This window comes from Cnephaeus nilssonii (assembly GCF_951640355.1).
Source record: "Cnephaeus nilssonii genome assembly, chromosome: 6".
Taxonomy (NCBI): Eukaryota; Metazoa; Chordata; class Mammalia; order Chiroptera; family Vespertilionidae; genus Cnephaeus; species Cnephaeus nilssonii.
The window spans coordinates 328,719-350,938 of NC_137077.1; the positions used below are offsets into that span (position 1 = coordinate 328,719).

The window sequence follows — 22,220 nt, forward strand, 5'->3', positions numbered from 1 at the left end:
AAGCAACAGGCCCGTGGTCTCTGCCTTTCCCTGCCTGGCTCTGCCTTTCTCAAGTCTGCAGGGCAGAGCTGCAGGAGGTCCTGCCTGAGGCCGCGGGGCGGGGTGGGGCGGTGAGGAAAGTTGGGGTTCTGCTTGAGGTGGGGGGAGAAGGAACATTCTGCTCTTGCTTCTGAATGGACTGAGAAAGGACAATGGAAAAGGTGCAGAGTCCAGACCAGCCCTGACCAGAGCCCGATGGCCCCAGGGGAGGCACCACGCGGCATGGGAAGCGGTGAGCCCCTTCACTCAGTACACGCCAGTGCTGAGCCCCTTCACTCGGGTCCAGCCTGCTGTGCAAGCCATGACCACCATCGAGAATCTGCAGACACACCAGAGAGGGCCAGGCTCTGAGAGCAGGGCCCACACACTCACCTGCAGGACTTCCTGCCGGAGCCCAGCTGGCTCCACGCAGCTGACCAGGCGAAGCAGCAGGTCCATGAGGGCCGAGGTGCCGATGTGCTTCAGGACCAGGCTGATGAACGTGTCCTTCCTCTTCAGGAACACAATCACCTGAAGCCAAACACCCTGTAAGCAAGGGGGCCAGCCCCGCCCCTGGAGATGTCCCGGAGGGAGATCACTCCTGAGAAAGGTGACTTTCCCATCAAGCCAAGCAGAACAACGGGAAAACCTAAAAAGCTGTAAGAAAGCCTCTGCAAGGACAGCAGAGACCTGAACACAGGAAGTCCTACAGGCGGGGGAGGGGGCGCGGACCCAGGACGACAGGTTTGCTTGCAGGTGAGCCTCCATGGAAACATGACACCACTGCCCGAGCACAGCAGCCACTCGGGACAGGACGCTGGCTCAAGTGTCTTCAACAGAATGAGCAGCGTGCGGAGCTGAGAGGAGATGGGAGCTGAGAGGAGATGACGTCACTGCTGGCAGCCCCTGCCAGGACGCCAACCTGGAGAGCACAGAGTCACCACAGGCCCGTGAGGGGGGGAAGGGAGCCAGGACCGAGGCTTTAGGAAGGAAGAGGAAGAGGCAGGGATGTGCGGCTGGCTGGTGACCACGTCAACGAGATGAGAACAGCCAAGTATGAAGCATGAAGCCATGGGGGGCGAGGGGAGGGGGCGCAGCAGCCAGCACCTGGGCGGGCTGCTCAGAGGTGGCTGCAGGTGAGCGAGCAGGTGAAGGAGGCAGTCTGGGCAGAGTCCCTCTGGGCTGCGTGTCTGCACGTTTCGCTCAGCTCAGCCCGAGATGAAGTGCCTGCCTATCCAGGTCACTGTGCTGGGCCGACCCAGGGCTCCACGGAACAATGGGACACAAAGAAGCCCCGCTGGGGGAGGTCAGCCACACTCCGAGCTGGAGGAAGGGGAGGAGGAGGAACGGAGGAGGAAGAGGGAGAGGGGGCACAGGACAAGGAGGAGAGGAAAAGAGGTGGGAGGAGGGCTCTTTGAAATAAATGATTAAGCTCCTAGAGAGATTATTGGGAATGAAACGAGGGCCATCACTACAGAAATCAGCCTAGATAAACAGACTGGTGTGCACAGGCCACAGCACACTAGTCGGCAATAAAAAGGAGTACACCAATGCACTTCTGAAACACACAACTTGGAGGACGCTACAGGCAATTACGCTGAAAAAGAAAAAAGCTAATTCCCAAAGGCTATGTATTATATGATTTAACTGAACATTTGGAAATAACACAATTTTAGAAATAGAAACTGATTAGTGGTTGCCAGGGGTTGGGGTTGAGTGACGGCGTCCAGGCAGGAGAAAGGTGGGAGCAGTTAAAAGGGCCACACCAGCCCTGGCCGGTTTGGCTCAGTGGATAGAGCGTCAGCCTGCGGACTCAAGGGTCCCGGGTTCGATTCCAGTCAAGGGCATGTACCTTGGTTGTGGGCACATCCCCAGTAGGGGGTGTGCAGGAGGCGGCTGAATCGGTGTTTCTCTCTCATCGATGTTTCTGACTCTCTATCCCTCTCCCTTCCTCTCTGTAAAATATCAATAAAAATTTTTTTTTTTTTAAAAAGGGCCACACCAAGGACCCTGGTGGTTTTGGAACTGCTCTGTACTTGACTGTGATGGTGGAGACACAACCTACACAGGGAATAAAATGCATAGAACTTTTTTTTTTAATCCTCACCCCTGGATATGTTTTTATTGATTTTGGAAGAGAGAGAGAGAGAGAGAGAGAGAGAAAAACATCGCTCACTTGCCTCCCGTATGCACCCTGACTGGGGATGAAACCATCCAATTGAAAAATGAGCAGAGGACCTGAACAGACACTTCTCCCAAGACGGCATACAAATGGCCAACAGATGTATGAAAAGATGCTCAGCTTCACTAGCTATGAGGGAAATGCAAATGAACCCTAAATTAGATACACCTGTTAGAATGGCTTTTACCAACAGGACAAGTAATGACAAGTGTTGGAGAGGTTGTGAAGAAAATGGAACTCTTGCTGGTGGGAATGTGAATTGGTGCAGCCACTATGGAGGTTCCTAAAAAAAATTAAGAATAGAGTTACCGCCGAAACCGGTTTGGCTCAGTGGATAGAGCGTCGGTCTGCGGACTGAAAGGTCCCAGGTTCGATTCCGGTCAAGGGCATGTACATTGGTTGCGGGCACATCCCCGGTGGGAGGTGTGCAGGAGGCAGCTGGTCGATGTTTCTCTCTCATCGATGTTTCTAGCTCTCTATCCCTCTCCCTTCCTCTCTGTAAAAAAATCAATAAAATAGCCGAAACCGGTTTGGCTCAGTGGATAGAGCGTCGGCCTGCGGACTGAAAGGTCCCAGGTTCGATTCCGGTCAAGGGCATGTACCTTGGTTGCGGGCGCATCCCCGGCAGGGGATGTGCAGGAGGCAGCTGATCGATGTTTCTCTCTCATCGATGTTTCTAGCTCTCTATCCCTCTCTCTTCCTCTCTGTAAAAAAAATCAATAAAATAAAATAAAAAGCTGGAATGTCTCTTAGAGAAATGAAAACAGTGTGTAAATTCCAAACCCTACTGGGAATTTAAAAAAAAAAATCAATAAAATATATTAAAAAAAAAAAAAGAATAGAGTTACTGCCCTGGCTGGTGTTGCTAAATGGTTAGAGCGTCGGCCCTCGCACCAAAGGGTTGGGGGTTTGATTCCCGGTCAAGGGCACATACCTGGGTTGCAGGTTCGCTCCCGGCCCCAAGTCAGGGCATGTGCGGGAGGTGATGTCTCTCTCACATTGATGATTTTCTCTCTCTCTCTCTCTCCTTCCCTCCCTCCCTCTCTGAAAAGCAATGGAAAAAATATCCTCAGGTGAGGATTTAAAAAAATAATAAAATAAAAAAAGAATAGAGTTACCATATGACCCAGCAATCCCTCTTCTGGGTATCTACCTGAAAAACTTGAAAACATTTCTTCACAAAGAGATATGCAGCCCTCTGTTCGTTACAGCATTATTCACAGTGCTCAAGACACAGAAACTGAAGTGTCCTCGATCGAGGCCTGGGTAAAGAAGTTGTGGCACATATACAATGGAGATCCCACGATCACACCCCACAGCCGTAAGAAAAGATGGAATACGACCATTGCAACAACACGGATGGACCTTCAGAATATCATGCTAAGCAAAATAAGTCAGTCAGTAAAAGCTAAGAACCATATGATTTCTCTCATTATGTGGGATGTAAAGCAAACTCATAAACACAGACAACAGCGTGGTGGCCATCAGAGGGAAGGGGGCAGGGTGTAAAGGGCAAAGGGATGGACGATGACCTGAGCTTGGGCGGTGGGCACAGACTGTGAAAAAACTTTAAATTACAAATCAACAGTGGTTCCCCCTGGAGTGTTACGTAAGACTGCTTTCTGTATTTCTGTCTTATTTGAATTTCATATAAATGCGTTACCTTTGTCAGTAGAAAAAATATTTTTTAGGAGCACAGTCCATATTATTGGTAAGGGAAGAAGACGGAGGTGTTATAAGCAGCAGGAAAATCCAGACAGTGTCTGGAAGTAGAGAGTGGTTTGGGAACACACGTGTGCAGGCGCTGGAAGGTCTGGTCTGGAAGGCGGGCAGGACGTCGGTGAACCCAGGCCTGCCCTCCATTCCAGCTCCCCCACCCACCGGCAGCACTGCTACTCCTGGGACTGAGACTCACTGCTGCACCAGAGGCACCAGCACTGCCGAGTCTTCACTCCTTCTCTGCCAGTTTCCAAAAAGTATCTGAGGTGACAGTCCTCTGAGGTCCCCTGCAAACCTCAGGTTTACAACCCCGTGACGGGGACAGTCCACTGAAGACACAACATGCCACAGGGTCTCCCCCGCCCACCATGCTCTGCCGGGGCTGCACCTCTCAGAGCTCCAGGCAGACATGGAATATGGGGCTGTCCCCCGTCTAGTACGTGATGACACCAAGCCATCATGGTTAACCGTTGTGGGGTGTGATCGTGGGATCTGCTCAGCAAAGCCTGTCCCGCCTGTAGCTGTATTGAAAACGTCCTTGTACTTGAGAGATGTAAGTATCTACAGGGATGAAATGCTCTCTGGGAACTGTTCTGAAACAGGCCCCGGGGATCTGGGCGGCCCGGGGGGAGAAAGTGCTCTGCAGCTGCCCGCAGGTCATGGCTCTTGTCTGCTCGTCTGCGGAGTGGGAGGCACTGAAGCAGGTGTCCGCTGGATGTGAGACCAGCAGCACCGACTCCAGGAAGACACGCTCAGCTGGGTGAAAAGGAGTCACCCACTATTTCACAGAAGCTGGTTACTAGAAGTTTTTTTAATTTGCTTTAAAACAGGAAGTGCCCTAGACATCGCCACTGGCCACCCACACAGATGGAGCAATGTGCCTTCAAGGACGGACAGCTACAATCCTGCCAGGACTCGGTATGTCCCGGCCTCACGCCTGTGCCTGGGGCCCTGTGGTTCCCAGGCGTGGTGGGAAGCACTGCGACTCCAGAGCCGGCAGCAGAAATACCTCTCGGGAAGCCACCTTCTTACTCCAACTCCACCTCACAGGTCAGCCGCCCACACTGCTCCACCGAGTCCCACGACACAGCCAGGAACACCGTCCCCCGCCTGCTGACACGGTCGCGCGCAATGGCTGGCAGCGAGCTGTGTGGGCATCCGCCAGGCCACCGCCCCGACCAACGGGCATGGCAGGCTTTTTACCTGTTCCGTCTTCCTTGCAATGAGACTGCCAATGGTCTTGCTGAAAAAACTGGCGAGCAGAGGATTGAGAGGCGGCTCGTGGTCCAGGAAGTCGTAGAGGAGGTTCAGCAGAGTCTCGTCCCCACCCAGCCTGTCGTTGATCTGCGGCACGTCGCACGTCAGCAGCTCACAGGCCGTGTTCGGGTACCTAAAGGACACAACGCCCGCAACTGGAGGTGAAATTAGACTTCTCCAACTCTCGGGAAACAGCTTAAATAATCTGCCCCTTAGGGTGCAGAGGGAAACACTGACAAACCTCTGAACCTGCGGACTGAAGGGTCCCGGGTTCGATTCCCGGTCAGGGCACATGTCCGGATTGCGGGCTTGATCCCCAGTGGGGGGCATGCAGGAAGCAGCCGATCCATGATTCTCTCTCATCATTAATGTTTCTCTCTCTCCCTCCCTCTCCCTTACTCTCTGAAATCAATAAAAATATTTTTTAAAAAGGGCCAGAGGCTTGTATTTAAAATATGAAAAATAACAAATGATAATAGAAAACTTAAAAATCAACAAAAGGGAGGAAGATAAAATTTGAAGAAACCTCTCAGATGCAGAACAAAGGCAAAGACAAGACATTAAGAGAAAAAATAAGAAGTATCAATTTGGGGGTGGGGGTCTAACACCAATTAGACCAGAGAGAACAGAGGGAAAACTTGGAGGGAGAAAGTTATCAAAGAAATAACAGAGGCTTCCTGTGCCGAAGGCACGAATGCAGACTGCAAGGGCCCCTGGGTACGGAGCACAGGAGTGAGAGCCCCACACCCAGGGCTTGCCGTGGTGGGAACATGTAGTCCACAGCTGGGCACCTGCTCACCTGGGTGTTTGCTTGCCTGCTTGTTTCCTTCCCCTAGAGCAGAAGTTCCCAACGTGGGGCACACGCCCCCCAGGGGGGCAATTTGATTTTTAAGGGAGCAATTAGAGAATGAGTTATTAACAGTGAATGTTTTGCATTTCTTATGGTTCTAGGGACCTCATATACAGTCTATAAATATACATGTGACATATTATGCATTTCAGTTCTCTATTATGTTTTGAAACTTTATTTGCTATTTTTTTCATATCACTTCATATTATTTTTTAACAATTTCTTAGTGATTTCTTCCTCAGTACTTCAACTGTCCTTTTGTTCATTTTTCTCTTTCATGGATGCCATGTTCTTTGGAAACTTGTTTAAACCAAGTTAATGGTCTTTTAGGCTTCCTCATGTGAATAGGAGTTCACTTTTTAAATAAGAATTATAGCCCTGCCCTAACCGGTTTGGCTCAGTGGATAGAGCGTCGGCCTGTGGACTGAAGGGTCCCAGGTTCGATTCCAGTCAAGGGCATATACCTTGGTTGCGGACACATCCCCAGTAGGGGGTGTGCAAGAGGCAGCTGATCAATATTTCTCTCTCATCGATGTTTCTAACTCTCTATCCCTTTCCCTTCCTCTCTGTAAAAAATCAATAAAATATATTAAAAAAAAAAAAAAGAAAGAAAAAGAATTATAGCCCTGACCGGTTTGGCTCAGTGGATAGAGCGTCGGCCTGCGGACTGAAGGGTCCCGGGTTCGATTCCGGTCAAGGGCATGTACCTTGGGTTCGGGCACATCCCCAGTAGGGGGTGTGCACAAGGCAGCTGATTGGTTTTTCTCTCTCATCGATGTTTCTGACTCTCTATCCCTCTCCCTTCCTCTCTGTAAAAAAATCAGTAAAATATATTTTTTTTAAAAAGAATTATGTCACAGGGGGGTATCAGATTTTAGAGATGCTTAGGTGAGGTGTAGCCGCAAAAAGGTTGGGACACTGCCCTAGAACGAACAAACAGTTCCTCCTTGCCCTGTCTGCTTGGCTTTGTACCATCTGTCACTAATTTCTCCTAGACTCGGGCGAGAAAACTCCCCTGGCTCAGGATGCTGCTCCAGGTGACAGGAAGGGCAGAGTGGATGCAGCCTTCGGCTCTGAGGGTGCCCACTGGGGCCTGAGCAGCTCGTCAGGACAGACGGGCAGTGTCCCAACTGTATATGAGGTCCCTAGAACCATAAGAAATGCAAAACACTCCCTCTGCCCAGTCCTGCCCTCCTCCCTCAGACCTGTCGCCGATGCACTCCAGACAGGGAGACCACAGAACCACAGAACCAAGCAGGACACATTGGGAGTGAGAGGGTAAAGGGATGGGCTGTGAACGGTGATGATGGTGATGCTGAGACCACACGCTGAGCATCCCATGCACAGCGCTCTCTGACCTTCCACAGAGGGTACTAGGGCCGAGGCCGCGGCTCCTCCACGAACCAGCCCTGCCTCACCAAGGACCGCCCAGCCCAGCACAGGCACCCCTGCCCCTCACCGGCTTGTCCAGCACAGTCCTGTCCAGGCAGGGACGGCTCTGGGCGGTCTCTGCTGAGCCACCCAGTCTGCCCTTGTAACTGCAAATGGGTTACGCGTGCTTGTGCTCCAACAGGACTTTCTTCATGAACAAGGAGATGCGAATTTGGTATCATTTTCATGTGCAACAACCATTTAAAAATACAGACCCATTCTTAGCTTGCAAGTCACACAAAAACAGGATGTGACCTGCAGGCCATGGTTTGTGCCCTGAACAGGAATCGAACCATAACCTCCTGGTTCATTGGTCGACGCTATGACCCTGTTCTAAGACCTCCCACCACTCACTGTCCAGCTGCCCGTCTGTCCTGACGAGCTGCTCAGGCCCCAGTGGGCACCCTCAGAGCCGAAGGCTGCATCCGCTCTGCCCTTCCTGTCACCCAAGGTCCCTGTCCTCAAACTCCTCAGTCCTTATGCCAAGCCCTCGCCACACCCCTTCCTTCTGACATCCTGGTCAACTGTAGAATGGGACATTTTAGGAAAAACTGAGAATGGTCACTAATGACATATTCCGCTGAGCCCGGGACCCAGAGTGAAGCAGAGTCACCAACTCCCGAGCGGCCATTTACCCGCCCCCTGCCGGGGTCTGTCCTCCAGCACACTTTCCCTCAGGACTCCAGCACGCTGTAGGCGCCCTACAGCTCAGAATGCAAGTCACCCCCCAGAAGCAGCCTCCTCACTTGTCCATCAGGAAGCTCCGCCCTGCTCCCCTGCAGCCCTGCAGCCCTAATCCCCTGCTCCCCTGCAGCCCTGCAGCCCTGCAGCCCTGCAGCCCTGCAGCCCTGCCCGGTACATACTTGAAGCGGACCTTCTCGTCCATGTCCAGGGGCGGGTCCTGTGTGATGAGGCTCACCAGCTCCTCCATACACTGTGGCCGACACAGGAAGTCCAGCAGCTTCCGGTTCTGAGCCTTGCACTCCTGCAAGATGTCATCTTCGTCCATTAACTCCCGCAGCGTCACGTCCTCCTTATCCAGCAGCTTGTCGACATGGGACGTGGTGTTCAAGTCGAACTTCCAGAACATGGTGACGGCCACAGACCTGCAGGCAAAGACCAGAGGGTCACTTCCCCCAGCACCTTGACAGAGTCCCAGAGTCCGTCCCCACAAGGGCCTGCGCTGGAGACGGTGCTCTTCCCAACGCCCGCTCTGCCCACGCCTCTCCGGGTCAGGCTCTCATGTCAGCAGGGACGTCACGTCCAGCGCTCGGTTCCCTGCTCGCTGACCCGCCTTCCTCATGCTCCTTTCCCACCCTGGGTGCTCTCTCTCACTCCCTGCCCCCTTAGGAGAGGTGTCTTCGTGTGTCAGACAGGGATGCCTCTGCACCCCAAGAAAGTTAATGATTCACAAGCCCCACCCAGGCGTCCGGATCCTCAGAGTGAACACTGGACACCTCTCCCCAATGTCCCTGGATCATATGGACTTTTAGTTTTCTGTAGATGATGCTTTGACATCTTAGAACACCTTTCTGGCTGGAGAGAGATGGCCCCTCCCTGGCTGGTCAATCTTAGAGGCAGCAGAGGGCCCAGCAGGGGCAGGCCTGTGCCCTCTGCACACTCCCATCCAGAGGGCTCCTCCACTATGCCCAGCCCTCCCCTGCCCCCGGTCAATACTCCTGCCTTTATCCCAGGGCCAGGGCCCAGGCAACTAGGGACTACCGGGTGGCTTAGCGCCCACCTACCCTGTTCACAGGCCCTGCCTCTCCCATGGAAACCCCCCCAGAGGTTGTGCCTAAGCATCAACACCTGTCCTCTGCTCCCTGCACCCCTGGGGGTCCCCCATGTGGCCGTGCATGAGGACCAGGCCTCCTGTCTCCAGGACCCATGAGGTAACAACTTTATTTTCCTGAGACTCTGAGTCTCCTCTCGTGGCTGTGCCTGACAGACCATCTCATAAAAGAACACAGAACGTCTCATGGAGTCTGACCGGTGTGGCTCAGATGGTTAGGCGTCGACCTACGAACCAGGAGGTCACGGTTCGATTCCCGGTCAGGGCACATGCCTGGGTTGCGGGCTCGATCCCCAGTGTGGGGTGTGCAGGAGGTAGCCGATCCATGATTCTCATCACTGATGCTTCTATCTCTCTCTCTCCCTCTCTCTCTGAAATCAATAAAAATATATATTTTTTTAAAAAACAAAAAACATCTCATAGAATACAATCTCAGCAAGACAGCTTGCTTCGCTTCACCCTCTGCTCCTCCACCCCCCACTACCTAGCACCTCCCCTCACGGTGCCCTCTTGCTGAGTAGGTTATCCTAAAGCCACACGTCCCTCACACTCCGCTGGGCCCTGAGACCGCTACTGCCCAGCCCGTCCTCTGCACCCCACACTCCTCTCCAGGCTCCTGCTGTCTTGGCCTGGAAGATACGAGGTTTGTCCCGCTGAGTGAGCCTCACATGTCAGTCTGTGGGCCTAGGTCCCTGTATGACACAGAATGAAGAACAAAGCCTGGGTCTTTAACACAGTAAACCTGCACTTTGACATTATAAATCTTTGCAATGTTTTAAGAATCACTAGAGGCCCAATGCATGAAATTCGTGCAAGAGTAGGCCTTCCTTCCCCCGGCTACCAGCACCGGCCGCCAGCAAGCACACAGGACCAGGGCTTCCCTCGCAGGCCTGGCTTCATCCGGAAGGACAGACATCCAGCCTAATTAGCATATTATGCTTTTATTATTATAGATTATTTGCAAAATTATGGTAATAGTAGATGAGAAGATGGACTTCTCTACCTTTGACTTAGAAGAGCAAAGGCTGCCCACACGATGTGAACCCTGTTTGATGGGCTCCTTGCTGTCCAGCCGTCCCCCCAGCAGCCTCTGTCTCTACTGCACAGTCTCTTTTCTAAACCACAGACACCTTCACATTCCTCTCATCTCACTTCACATCCCCCCTCACCAGACTGCTTTTCAACGGCTCCCAGCCCCTTGGGCACCCCCACTACCTGCCGAGCCCCCTGGCCACAGGGATGCTGTGCCTTCCTCCAGCACAAGCTGCCCGTCCCCTGTACCCTCTGCCAGCAACTGCACAAACCCCATTCGCCCTCAGGCTGTGCAGGGCACCACACTCAAGAGGGTGGGTGCTTGGACTTGCCCTGCCCTGGGTGTCCTCGGGCCGAGGAGTGGAGGGGACACTGGGGGCAGCAACAGACTGAGGGACCAGAGATCACGGTCCCTGGAAGCACCCGGCGAAAGATGGCCTCCCGCCCTAACCGGTTTGGCTCAGTGGACAGAGCGTCAGCCTGCGGACTCAAGGGTCCCAGGTTCGATTCCGGTCAATGGCATGTACCTTGGTTGTGGGCACATCCCCAGTAGGGGGTGTGCAGGAGGCAGCCGATCGATGTTTCTCTCTCATCGATGTTTCTAACCCTCTATCCCTCTCCCTTCCTCTCTGTAAAAAATCAATAAAATATATTAAATAAATAAATAAATAAAAGAAAGAAAGATGGCCTCCCCACCGCCAGATGCCCCTCTCTCTTGAGCGACTCAGACACTCGGATAACGTGCAGTCCGGGGAGGAGGGGCCACAGGGAGACCCCAGCTGGCAAGGCTTTTTCCAGGCCTGGAGCAAGAACTGGCAGCACAGGGCAGCTAGAGCTGGCTTCTGTGTGTCCTGCTTCCAGCCACAGAGTGGGTGAGTGGCCATGTGGACCACAAGATCCCACCAACCAAAAGAACTGCATTAATCCAAAGGAAGACAAAAAAAAATAAAAGGAAAAAGAAGAAGAAATAAGCAACAAAAACAGATGGGACAAATGGGGGAAAAACAGCAAGATACCAGTCATAAACTCAACCAGTGCATTAATGGATGAATACTTTCAATTAAAGACAGAAATGGTCAGACTAGATTTAAACAGCAATAACTAACTATATGCTGTGTATAAATGACTTTATCTTTTTATTGATTTGAGAGAGAGAGAAAGGGAATGGGGAGGGAGAGAGAGAGAAACATCGATTGGTTGCCTCCCGTACATGCCCAAACAGGGACTGAAACCGCACCTGGGTATGTGCCCTGACTGGGAATCGAACCCGCCAACCTTCAGTGTATGGGATGATGCTCCAACCACCTGACCTACCGGCCAGGGCTAAAAAGCTGACTTTAAATATAAAGACACAGGTTACGCCTTTGCTTTGCACGGCTGGAAGGCTACAGCATGCAACCACGATCGTGATGGTTCACTTCGCTGTGACGCCGTCCACTGCTACCAGGTACGCGCTGCCCTCATCAAACACGCTGGGAAACAGGCCCTCCTCCTCCACGTCTGATTCACGCAGGATTGGTGTTACTTCTTCCTAACGTGTTTGACAAATTTCACTGAGGAAATTCCACTTCTTCAACAGGTATTTCCTGTTTCTACTTGCTCCCATTCAGGTAATTCGTATTGCTGAAGGATTCATGAAATTATGGGCATTCAGTTGTTCCTCATATTACCTTGTAGCATTTAATGTCATGTGGGTTCTGTAGTAACGCCCCTCTTTCATTCCTACGTATTAGAAAGACCTGTCCTTTTTTTCAGCAGTGCCACTAAAGTTTATTAATTTTATTGGTTGTTTTTATTAAGCCTTACTCGAGGATATGTGGTGTGTTCTTGTTTTTTATTCTAGAGAGGGAGGGAGAGGGGGAGAGAGAGAAACACTGATATGTTGCCTCTCGAATGTACCCCAATTAGGGATCAAACCCACAACCTAGGTATGTGCCCTGACCAGGAATCGAACCCACAACTTTTGGGTGCATGGGATGATGCTCCAACCAACTGAGCCAGCCAGTCAGGGAATCCTTTTCTAGCTTCTTAAGACAGCTCAGATCATTTTTATTTTTTTTTAATGATTTTTGGCCCTAACCGGTTTGGCTCAGTGGATAGAGCATCAGCCTGCGGACTGAAGGGTCCCAGGTTTGATTCTGGTCAAGGGCATGTGCCTTGGTTGCAGGCACATTCCCAGTAGGGAGTGTGCAGGAGGCAACTGATCGATGCTCCTCTCTCATCGATGTTTCTAACTCTCTATGCCTCTCCCTTCCTCTCCGTAAAAAAAAATCAATAAAATATTTTTTAATGTTTTTTTTTAATTTCTTTTATTAAATACTAGTAGCCCATTTGCAGGAAGAATCCTGCAAGCGGCCGCTGCAGCCGCGTGAGCTGCCACCGTTGCGGCCACCGCGCCTGCACCCACGCGCCGCTGCCGCCCGTCCAGCCCCGCCCCGCCCCACCCTGTCCCACCCCGGGCTTTCCCTCTGGCAGCCACCTTGCTTTCCGCTTTTCCTCCCTCTTACTTCTAAGTTGTCTTCAGTCTTCACTCCTCCCTTCCTCAGCGTATGCAAATTAACCGCCATCTTTGTTGGGTAATTTGCATACTCACCCTGATTGGCTGGTGGGCGTGGCTTTGGCTGGTGGGCGTGGCTTGTGCGTAGCGAAGGTGCTGTCAATTTGCATATTACTATTTTATTAGGTAGGATATATTTTTTATTGATTTCAGAGAGGAAGGGAGAGAGAGAGAAATATCAATGATGAGAGAAAATCATTGATCGGCTGCCTCCTGCACTCCCCCTACTGGGGATCAAGCCCACAACCCGGGCATGTGCCCTGACCAGGAATTGAACCAGGGACCTCACTGGCCTGGTCAGATCATTGATTTTTTAGATCTTTCTCATTTATAAGCATTTAAAGCTACAAAGTTTCTTTCGAGCACTGCTTTTAGCTGCATCCCGCAGATTTTTATATTTATAATGATCCTCTTGATTTTTTTCTTTGACTTACATTTTAAAACATAATGCTTAATTTTCTAATCATTTTGGGACTTCCTAAATAGCTCTTTGTTACTGATATCTCATTTCTGTTGTGCTCAGAGAGCAGGCTTATGTGACTTCATTCCTTTAACTGTATTGGTATTTGATTTATAGCCTAGCATGGAGGTCAACAAACTTCTTCTGAAAGAGCTAGGCAGGAATTATTTTCAGCTTTGTAGGTCACATGGGATCTCTGTTGCATGTTCTTTTCCTTCTTCTTCCTAACAATTCTTTAAAAACATAAAAACTACTCTCATCCCTGGCTAGCGTGGCTCAGTTGGTTGAGCGTGGTCTCATGCACTGAAAAGTTGCTGGTTCCATTCCCAGTCAGGGCACATGCCTTGGTTGTGGGCTTGATCCCCGGCAAAAGGCTGCAATCCATCAATGTTTCTTTCTTTCTCTTCCTCTCCCTTCCTCTCTCTCTGAAAATCAATTAAAAATCTTAAACTACTCTCAGTCTGCAAGCTGCAGAGAGCATGCTTCTGTGACTACTTATATCAAATAATGAGAGAGGATTGCAGTCTCCAACTATAACTGTGGATGTACTAGTATTCATGTCTCCTTTTGATTTTGTAAGTTTTTGCTTCATGTATTTAGAATTTATTTTATTATGTGGATACATATTTAGGATTTTATATCTTGATGAACTGCCTCTTTGTTCATTTTGAAATGCCCCTTATTATTTCTGGCAATACAGGCAACCTCGCTTCACTGCGCTTCGCAGAGACTGCAATTCCACCAACTGAAGGCGTGTGCAGCCCTGCATCTCGCCAGCCCCCTGGCACCACTTCCCCAACAGCCGGTGCTCAGTGCGATTCTCGAAATATCACAAACCTTGTCACTGTCATCACTGGTCATGTGCTCTGTGATGAGTGACCCTTAACCTCACTCCTGTCATTGTTTGGGGCCCACAAACTGCCCCATGAGACCAAGAACTTGACTGAGAAATGCTGTGCTCGCACTGCTCCCCCGACCGGCCGCCCGTCTCTCCCTCTCTTGGGCCCCTATTTCCTGAGACACAACAAGACGGAAGTCAGGCCCCTTCCTAGCCCCACAACGGCCTCCAGGTGGCGCCGTGCAGGAAGAGCTGCACCTCTCATTTAAATCAAAAGCAGAAACGACCAGCGTGGGGAGGCCTGTCCAAGGCCAAGAGAAGCTGAGAGCGAGGCCTCTCGCGCCAACAGCGAGCATGCTGTGAACGCCAAGAAGTTCTGGAAGGAAATTAAAGTGCTGCTCCAGCGAACACGCGTGATAAGAGGGAACAGCCTATTGCTGGTGAGGAGACAGGGTCCGCGCTCTGGGTAGAGGGCCACACAGCCAGGGCTCCCTCCAGCCAAAGCCTACTCCAGGGCCAGGCCCGACTCCCTCCCATCCTGAGGCTGAGAGGGGAGGAGGCTGCGGAAGGAACGTGTGGAGACGGGAGGCTGGTCGTGAGCTGGAGGAGGTGCCGGGAGGCAGCAGGTGCTGAGCTGCAGCGAGTTGTGCAGAAGGGCCGCTCGGGTGCCTCGTGGAGGGGCCACTCAGCAGGTTCCTACCAGCCTCTGAGGGTGGAGGACAGGCCTCCGATGGGAAGGAGCCGCCACCCGGGACGTTCACAGCTGAGAGGAGGTTGGTGCCTGGCCTCACAGGACAGGCGGCTCTTGCTAGGAGCTCATGCAGCTGTGACTTTAAGCTGGAGCCAGTGCTCACTTCCCATTTAGAAAACCCAGGCCCGTGGAGTGAGGCTCCATCTGCTCCACCTGTGTCTGAATGTGCCACACGGCTCACTGAACAGTGTGAGCCCGTGCAGACCGACTGCTCAGAAAACAGGACTCTTCGTAACCTACTGCTCGCGACAAGGCGCCTGGTCACCACGAGCGCTGGTGGGGAGGGGCCAGAGGAACGCTGTTTTCTTGCTTTTCTGCCGCTCTTGGTCAAGGACTAACTTGGACTCCCAAGTCTCCTTGTGAAGAAAAACCACAGTTATGAGCCATCGCTGCCGTGGTGGTTCCTGATGGATCGGGGCAAAATCAATGGAAAAGGTCTCCCCGCCCTCGCTCCGCTGAGACCCTTAGTGACTCCTGGGAGGCATTCACAGGAGTCGGGGAGAAGCCATCCAGCCCTCGTGGCCGATCTGAGGGCTCCAGACCTCCGAGAGGAAGTGCCTGCACAGGTGGGGGGAGCAGCAGGAGGAGCAGCAGGAAGTGGAGCCTGAGGTGGGCGGAATCGCTGCAAACTCAGGACAGAGCTGAGTGATGAGGCGGTGCTTGCAGAGGAGCAGAGAGAGGGGTTTCTGGACGGAGCCCACCCTGTGACGAGGCTGTGAGGACGGTGAGATGGCGACAGAGGATTGAGAGTGTGACGTGAGCGTGACTGACAGAGCAGTGCCGGGTTCGAGGACCGGCTGCAGATAAAGAGAGAGAGAAAAAAAGAGACACAAAAGAGAAAAGGAAAAAAAGGGGGGGGAAAAACTATCCTCTACAATTACCTTCATTTCAGAAAATAATGACTTTCAAATATCAAAAAAGGAAAGCCATCATTTCAGGATTAAGGATAATGTCTCACTTTCAAAAAATATCATTTTTAAGAAAAACTCACCTCATTACATTTATTTTGTTCATTTCACCCATATTACAGACCAGCATTTGAGGACCTCTATTATTTTACCACCACATGACACATGAAATAAAACTAGGTTACTCTTACAACCATTAACTTAGACCATAGCTAATGAGCTCACATCAGCACATTGTGCTATGCCATTAAGTCAAAAATCCCTGTATAAGGACATTTCCGCTTCCATCGGTTATCTATGCATTTTAAGAAATACTGATCGCATCTGTGGCTTCCTTTAAAAGTTCATCCCAATGGCACTGTAGCTGATTCAATGTCAAAGGAAGGCTCTCAGAAAACTGCACTCCTTCTCCAACCCTCCTCACTTCCCAGCACCCTTCCCAGCACCGCACACTGCCCAATGGAGCGCTGGCACCTCAGCTGCCCCACCCGCAGGGAGCTCTCGCTCTCCTTCCCAGGTGACACATCCACGGCATCCCCACCCATCAGGTCCAGTCATGAGACTGCAGGCCCCGCACCAACACGTGAGATGCCAGGACTCCTGCCACACCCTGACAACGCCTCCGCGCCAGGCTCTCTGGAGTGCCTAGCAAAGCATCACCAGCATCTTCCAGACGCCTATGCCACAGCCCCCGAAAGGAGCCTGAAGTTCCACGTCTCTATTTACTTGTTCTGGTCAGCATGATATCAGACTGAAGGTAGGTCCCAAAGAGAAATGCTGCCACAGGGTCCTATAGTTCCAAACGAGCCCTTCACAAAAGAACACGGAGGCACAGACTGTTGCTAAGAGAAATTAGAATCTAAAGGTTTACAATCCAAGTCCTGGATCAGCTGTGTGGTCTGAAGCGTTATGTGACCCTTGTACTTTGGTTTCTGCACCTGTGAACCAGGAACAGTGAGCATCCCTGACTCTTGGAACTGCTGTGAGGACTGAGTTACCCACCTAAAGAGCCTGAAGAGTGGCCGCATGTGGTGCCCCCCAGATCCTGACTGCAAAGGAGAGGAGGAAAGAGAGGTCACCTGCTGCAGAGAACAGCTCGGTGGTGCTGGGCAGCGGGCACGGCTCGCAGAGCTGAGTGTGTGCCTCCCCCAAGCCCACCGCAGTGGCATCACACTGGAGCTTGAATCCCACATGAAGGAAGTGTTTGCACTAGTAATCAACAAACCCTACACCCAGGAGGCTTTCTTACCCTCCCAAAGAGCAGTGGTCACACTCTTACCAGCACAGACTGGAATTCTATGTGGTTTGGAAAAAATGGTAATGCAAGTCCATGGTGAGCAGTGAATATTTGTACAATCGACTAATTAACAAATGAGACCACGTCTAACCTGGGGGAGAGACCCCAAAATGGCCTAATTAAAACATGAATAAAAATCCAAAATCAGAAGTGAAGCCCTAGTTGGTTTGACTCAGTAGTTGGAGCGTTGGCCCATGGACTGAAGGGTCCCAGGTTCGATTCCGGTCAAGGATCCGTACCTCAGTTGCAAGCTCGACCCTGGCCCCAGGCAGGGCACATGCTGGAGGCAACCAATCAATGTGCCTCTCTCCCATCAACGTTATGCTCTCTGTCTCTCCCCCGCCTCCCTTCCACTCTAAAAAAAAAATAAATGAAAAAAATATCCTTGGGTAAGGATTAACAAAAACACACACAAATAAAATTAAAGGAAGTGAAAAGAAGAAATCGCCCTAGCTGGTTTGGCTCAGTGGATAGAGGGTTGGCCTGTGGACTGAAGATCTTTTTGTCTTTCATGCTCTACGATTCCAATGCATGGGTATGTGTTTCTTGTTATTTATACTGCTCGGGACACAGTGTGCTTCCATTCTGGGAGGCCAACTACACACTTACCACACAGTATTATTCTACCCTCCACTTTCTCTTATTCTCATTTTCCATCTCCCATCTCTCAGGGCTGCACACTGTGTAACTTCTTCATTTATATACTCCAGTTCACAATTCTGTCTTGTTTAATGTGTCTACTCCACATATATTGAATTTTCTTTGTTTTTTTTTAGTAATTCTTAATTGCTGAAAGTATTACATATGCCCCTTTTTTTCTCCCATTGACCCCCTTGAGTTTTTTTTTTTTTCTTTATTGATTAAGGTGTCACATATTTGTCCTCATCCCCCCATTCCCATCCCACACCCCTCCCCACGGATGCCCCAACCCCCTGTTGAACTTAACCATTGGTTAGGCTCATATGCATGCACACAAGTCCTTTGGTTGATCTCTCCCCCCTCCCCCCACCCTCCCCTATCCTCCCTCTGAGGCCCAATAGTCCAATCGATGCCTCCTTGTTTCTGGTTCTGTTCTTGTTCATCAGTCTATGTTGTTCATCATTTCCCCTAGATGAGCGAGATCATGTGTCACTAGAGATATACTTATAAGAACTGAATGTGAGACGAGCAATAATAGTTATGCTGACAGGCAAATGAATCAGTCTCTAGTGAGTTTCTTTCTGGACCTACAGTTCTTTTGAGACCCAATATCAATGTCCACCAGTTCCTTATGTGTACATGTTGGCACTGACCCCTCAGCTCTGGATGGTGGACAAATGGTGGTAATGCAGGTCCAACTCCCTCTGGTTTGGTCTCGGCCGGACCCAGGGGCACGGCTTCACCCGGATCCAGGGGCTCACGGCCTCACCTGGACCCGGGTTCCAGCTTCACCCGGACCTAGGGGCGCGCGGCCTCACCCGGACCCAGGGGCGCGTGGCCTCTCTCAGACCCAGGGGCGTGTGGCCTCACCCGGATCCAGGGGCACACGGCCTCACCCGGACCCGGGATCTAGCTTCACCCGGACCCAGGGGCGCGTGGCCTCACCCGGACCCAGGGGCGCGTGGCCTCACCTGGACCTAGGTGTGCGCGGCCTCACCCAGACCCGGGACCCGGCCTCACCCGGATCCAGGGGCACACGGCCTCACCCGGACCCGGGATCTAGCTTCCCCCGGACCCAGGGGCGCGTGGCCTCACCCGGATCCAGGGGCCCACGGCCTCACCTGGACCCGGGACCCAGCCTCACCCGGATCCAGGGGCACACGGCCTCGCCCAGACCCAGGATCCCCTTGAGTTTTTTTATTTCAACTTCTTTTCATTTCTGAAAGTTCTACTTAGATCACTTTGATACTTTGTTTTGCATTACTAATTTTTATTCTATATGTATTTCTTCAAATATTTCATATATTATTACTAGGGGCCCAGTGCATGAATTCATGCACCTTGAAAGGAACTGTGGGCCAAGAGGCTGAGGTGGGCACAAGGGCAGGTCTTGGCCCATCCTCTGCGCCTCCACCCAGCCCCTCCCACCGCGGCCCCTGTTCTCCCACCACAACCGCTCCTGCTGATGGCACTGGCCCCGCTCGCACCTGCTGACTGCGCGGAGCGATTGGGGCCGGCGCTGGGTGCTGGCAGCGGGTGCAAGCACTGGGCGAAACCATGGCGTGCAGGAGCAAAGAATTTTCAGTAACCACCAGAGGCTCGCCCCAATGACAGCGACCAGCACCCCGCCTTGGTCTGACATCCTTGCTCACCTACTCCACCATCCCACCACAGCCGACGCCCACCATGTTCTGCCTGCTGCTGACGCCCACCATGTTCTGCATGCGCCCCGATGGTCAGCACACATCATAGCGACCGATTGTTCAGCTGTTCCATCATTTGGTCTATTTGCATATTATGGTTTTATATATATAGATACACTAGAGGCCCCCCACCGGTGCATGATTGGGGCTGGGGAGGGAGCGTGGAAGGGTTTCAGGGCATGTCTGGCCCGTCTCGCCCAGTCCCGATTGGCGGGATCCCAGCAGCAAGCTAACCTATCAATCGTAGTGTCTGACCCCTGGTGGTCAGTGCGCGTCAGATACACTTTAGAGCAGTATCTTAATTTTTAGTGCACCAAAGTGATCACAAAAAACCATATTTACTGTGATTTATGCAGCATCTAATTGGAGGAGTGCAATGGGAGAGCTTTTTAGGAGCACCCAATATTTAGGACACAGGAGTCCCTCCCTCCCTTTTTCTTCAAAATATATTTTTATTTATTTCAGAGAGGAAGGGAGAGAGAGAGAGAGAGAGAGAAACATCAATTATGAGAGAGAATTGGCTGCCTCCTGCACACCCCATGCCAGGGATTGAACCCGCAATCCAGGCATGTGCCCTGACCGGGTATCAAACTGTGACCTTCTGGTTCTTAGGTCGACACTCAACCAACCACTGAGCCACGCCAGCCGGGCCTTCCCTCCCTTTTTCGTCCTCCACATGGACAGTGTGTTCTGGACGGTACCCATGACCGTGTGTGGGCTCTAGCTCACGTGTACCTCACTACACGTGCATGGCTGTCCCCATTCTATTTGGATTACACTTCAGTTTGGAGAAACCAAGTAACTTTTCCACAATACAGCTCCTCAAAACTAAACTCAGGAGGATCAAAAAACAACCAAAAGACAATAGACTATACACACCCTTCAAAACTAAATTTCTGCTGTCAGAAATTTATACAATATTTACACAAATTATACAGTAACGCAGAATAAAAAAGGAAAACCATCCTACCTTCTGTGGAAACTTCTTGTTTAAATTTTGTATTCAGGCAAAATATAAAAACATTTGGGGTTTTTTCTTGGAGTATATGCAACTTTAAGAAAATTTTTTTCATTCAGTATAAGATTGATAATCGCTTCACCTGAAAAATAAAAAGGAAAAAACTATTTTAAGTTCTGCTTTTATAAAGTAAATTACCAAAATGGCAGATAAAAGGAAAGCAAAAATCAGTATCTTTACTTAGTATTCAAATTATCAGAACATTTCAGGATGAAGGAATGAAAACTCCATTGCCTCTATTTGTGTTAGAGAGCCTGGTGCTGATGGCATACACCCAATCCCATGTCTGGTTAATGAGCTCATTTGTTGGAATGTCACACACAGATTTCAAAGATGTGGGAAGGATCTCTATGGAGTTGTCCACTTTAGTAACTTTAAGTATTTACTTATTTTTATCCTCACCTGAGGATATTTTTCCATTGATTTTTAGAGAGAGGGAAAGACAGAGAGAAATATTGAAGTGAGAGAAACACATAGGTTAGTCGAGCCCTAACCAGGGCCTGGGCCAGGGAGGAGCCTGCAAACCTGGGACCCTTTGTTCACAGGCCGACACTCTATCCACTGAGCCAAACCGACTGGGGTCAGTTTAGTAACTTCACACTATCTCCTCAAGAAATGAATATTCCTGCCCTGGCTGGATAGCTCAACTGGTTAGAACAGTGGTCGGCAAACTGCGGCTCGCGAGCCACATGCGGCTCTTTGGCCCCTTGAGTTTTTAGCAAAGGCCAGCTTAGGAGTACGCTAATTAAGTTAATAACAATGTACCTACCTATATAGTTTAAGTTTAAAAAATTTGGCTCTCAAAAGAAATTTCAATCATTGTACTGTTGATATTTGGCTCTGTTGACTAATGAGTTTGCCGACCACTGGGTTAGAACATCGTTCCAATATACGAAGGTTGCCAGTTCAATCCCAGTCAGGCACATTCAAGAAACAGCCAATGAGGCCGACATGGCTCAGTGGTTGAGTGTCGAACTATGAATCAGGAGGTCACAGTTCGACCCAGTCAGGGCATATGCCCAGGTTATGGACTTCAGGCAGCCAATCAAGGATTCTCATCATTGATGTTTCTCTTTTTCTCTTCCTCTCCCTTCCTTTCTGAAATAAATAAAAATATATTTTTTAAAAGAATCAGCCAATGAATGCATAAATAAGTGGAACAAAACTATGTTTCTCTCTCCCCTCAGCCCCTCTATTTCCCTTTCTCTCTCTCTCTCTCTCTCTCTCTCTCTCTCTCTCTCTCTCTCTCTCAAAAAAAAAAAAAACACAACAAACAAAAAAAACACCTGACCGGTTTGGCTCAGTGGAAAGAGCGTTGGCCTGCGGACTGAAGGGTCCCAGGTTCAATCCCGGTCAAGGGCATGTACCTTGGTTGCGGGCACATCCCCAGTGGGGGGTGTGCAGGAGGCAGCTGATTGATGTTTCTCTCTCATCGATGTTTCTAACTCTTTCCCTTCCTCTCTGTAAAAAATCAATAAAATATATTTAAAAATAAAAAAGCAGCATATTCCTGGTCACAAGGTGACTGATAACCCATCACAACGTCTAGAAGCATCTAAAAGTGCTCCAACAGGGACCTCTACATACCATTTCCAAGTCAGGCGACCAGCACTGTCTGATGAAATGACTGACTCCAAGTCTCCAGCAAAAACATGGACACCTGAGCCCGGACAGCTCACTTTGCACTTGCATGCAAGTCATGATTTACCACTGGAAACTAGTCTTCAGCATTTCCTTCCCTAGCTAGACACATGCATTCCCTGATGAC

The 22,220-nt window shown here is 50.7% G+C and overlaps 1 protein-coding gene across 3 annotated transcripts in view; it reads right to left on the minus strand.

Annotated features, from left to right (window-relative positions):
• Positions 1-22,220, minus strand: part of PPP6R2 (protein phosphatase 6 regulatory subunit 2) — a 51,731-nt gene that overhangs the window by 16,035 nt on the left and 13,476 nt on the right. For 2 of the 3 annotated variants that reach the window (XM_079774324.1, XM_079774323.1), the window contains exons 2-5: positions 20,405-20,534; positions 8,321-8,563; positions 5,123-5,309; positions 412-549 (exon numbers count right to left, since the gene is read on the minus strand). In XM_079774324.1, the coding sequence (XP_079630450.1) occupies positions 412-549; positions 5,123-5,309; positions 8,321-8,547 (552 nt within the window). In that variant the 5' untranslated portion in view covers positions 8,548-8,563; positions 20,405-20,534. Of the gene's footprint in view, positions 1-411; positions 550-5,122; positions 5,332-8,320; positions 8,564-20,404; positions 20,535-22,220 lie in introns of those variants that run through there. The other variant, XM_079774325.1, reaches the window with a different exon arrangement.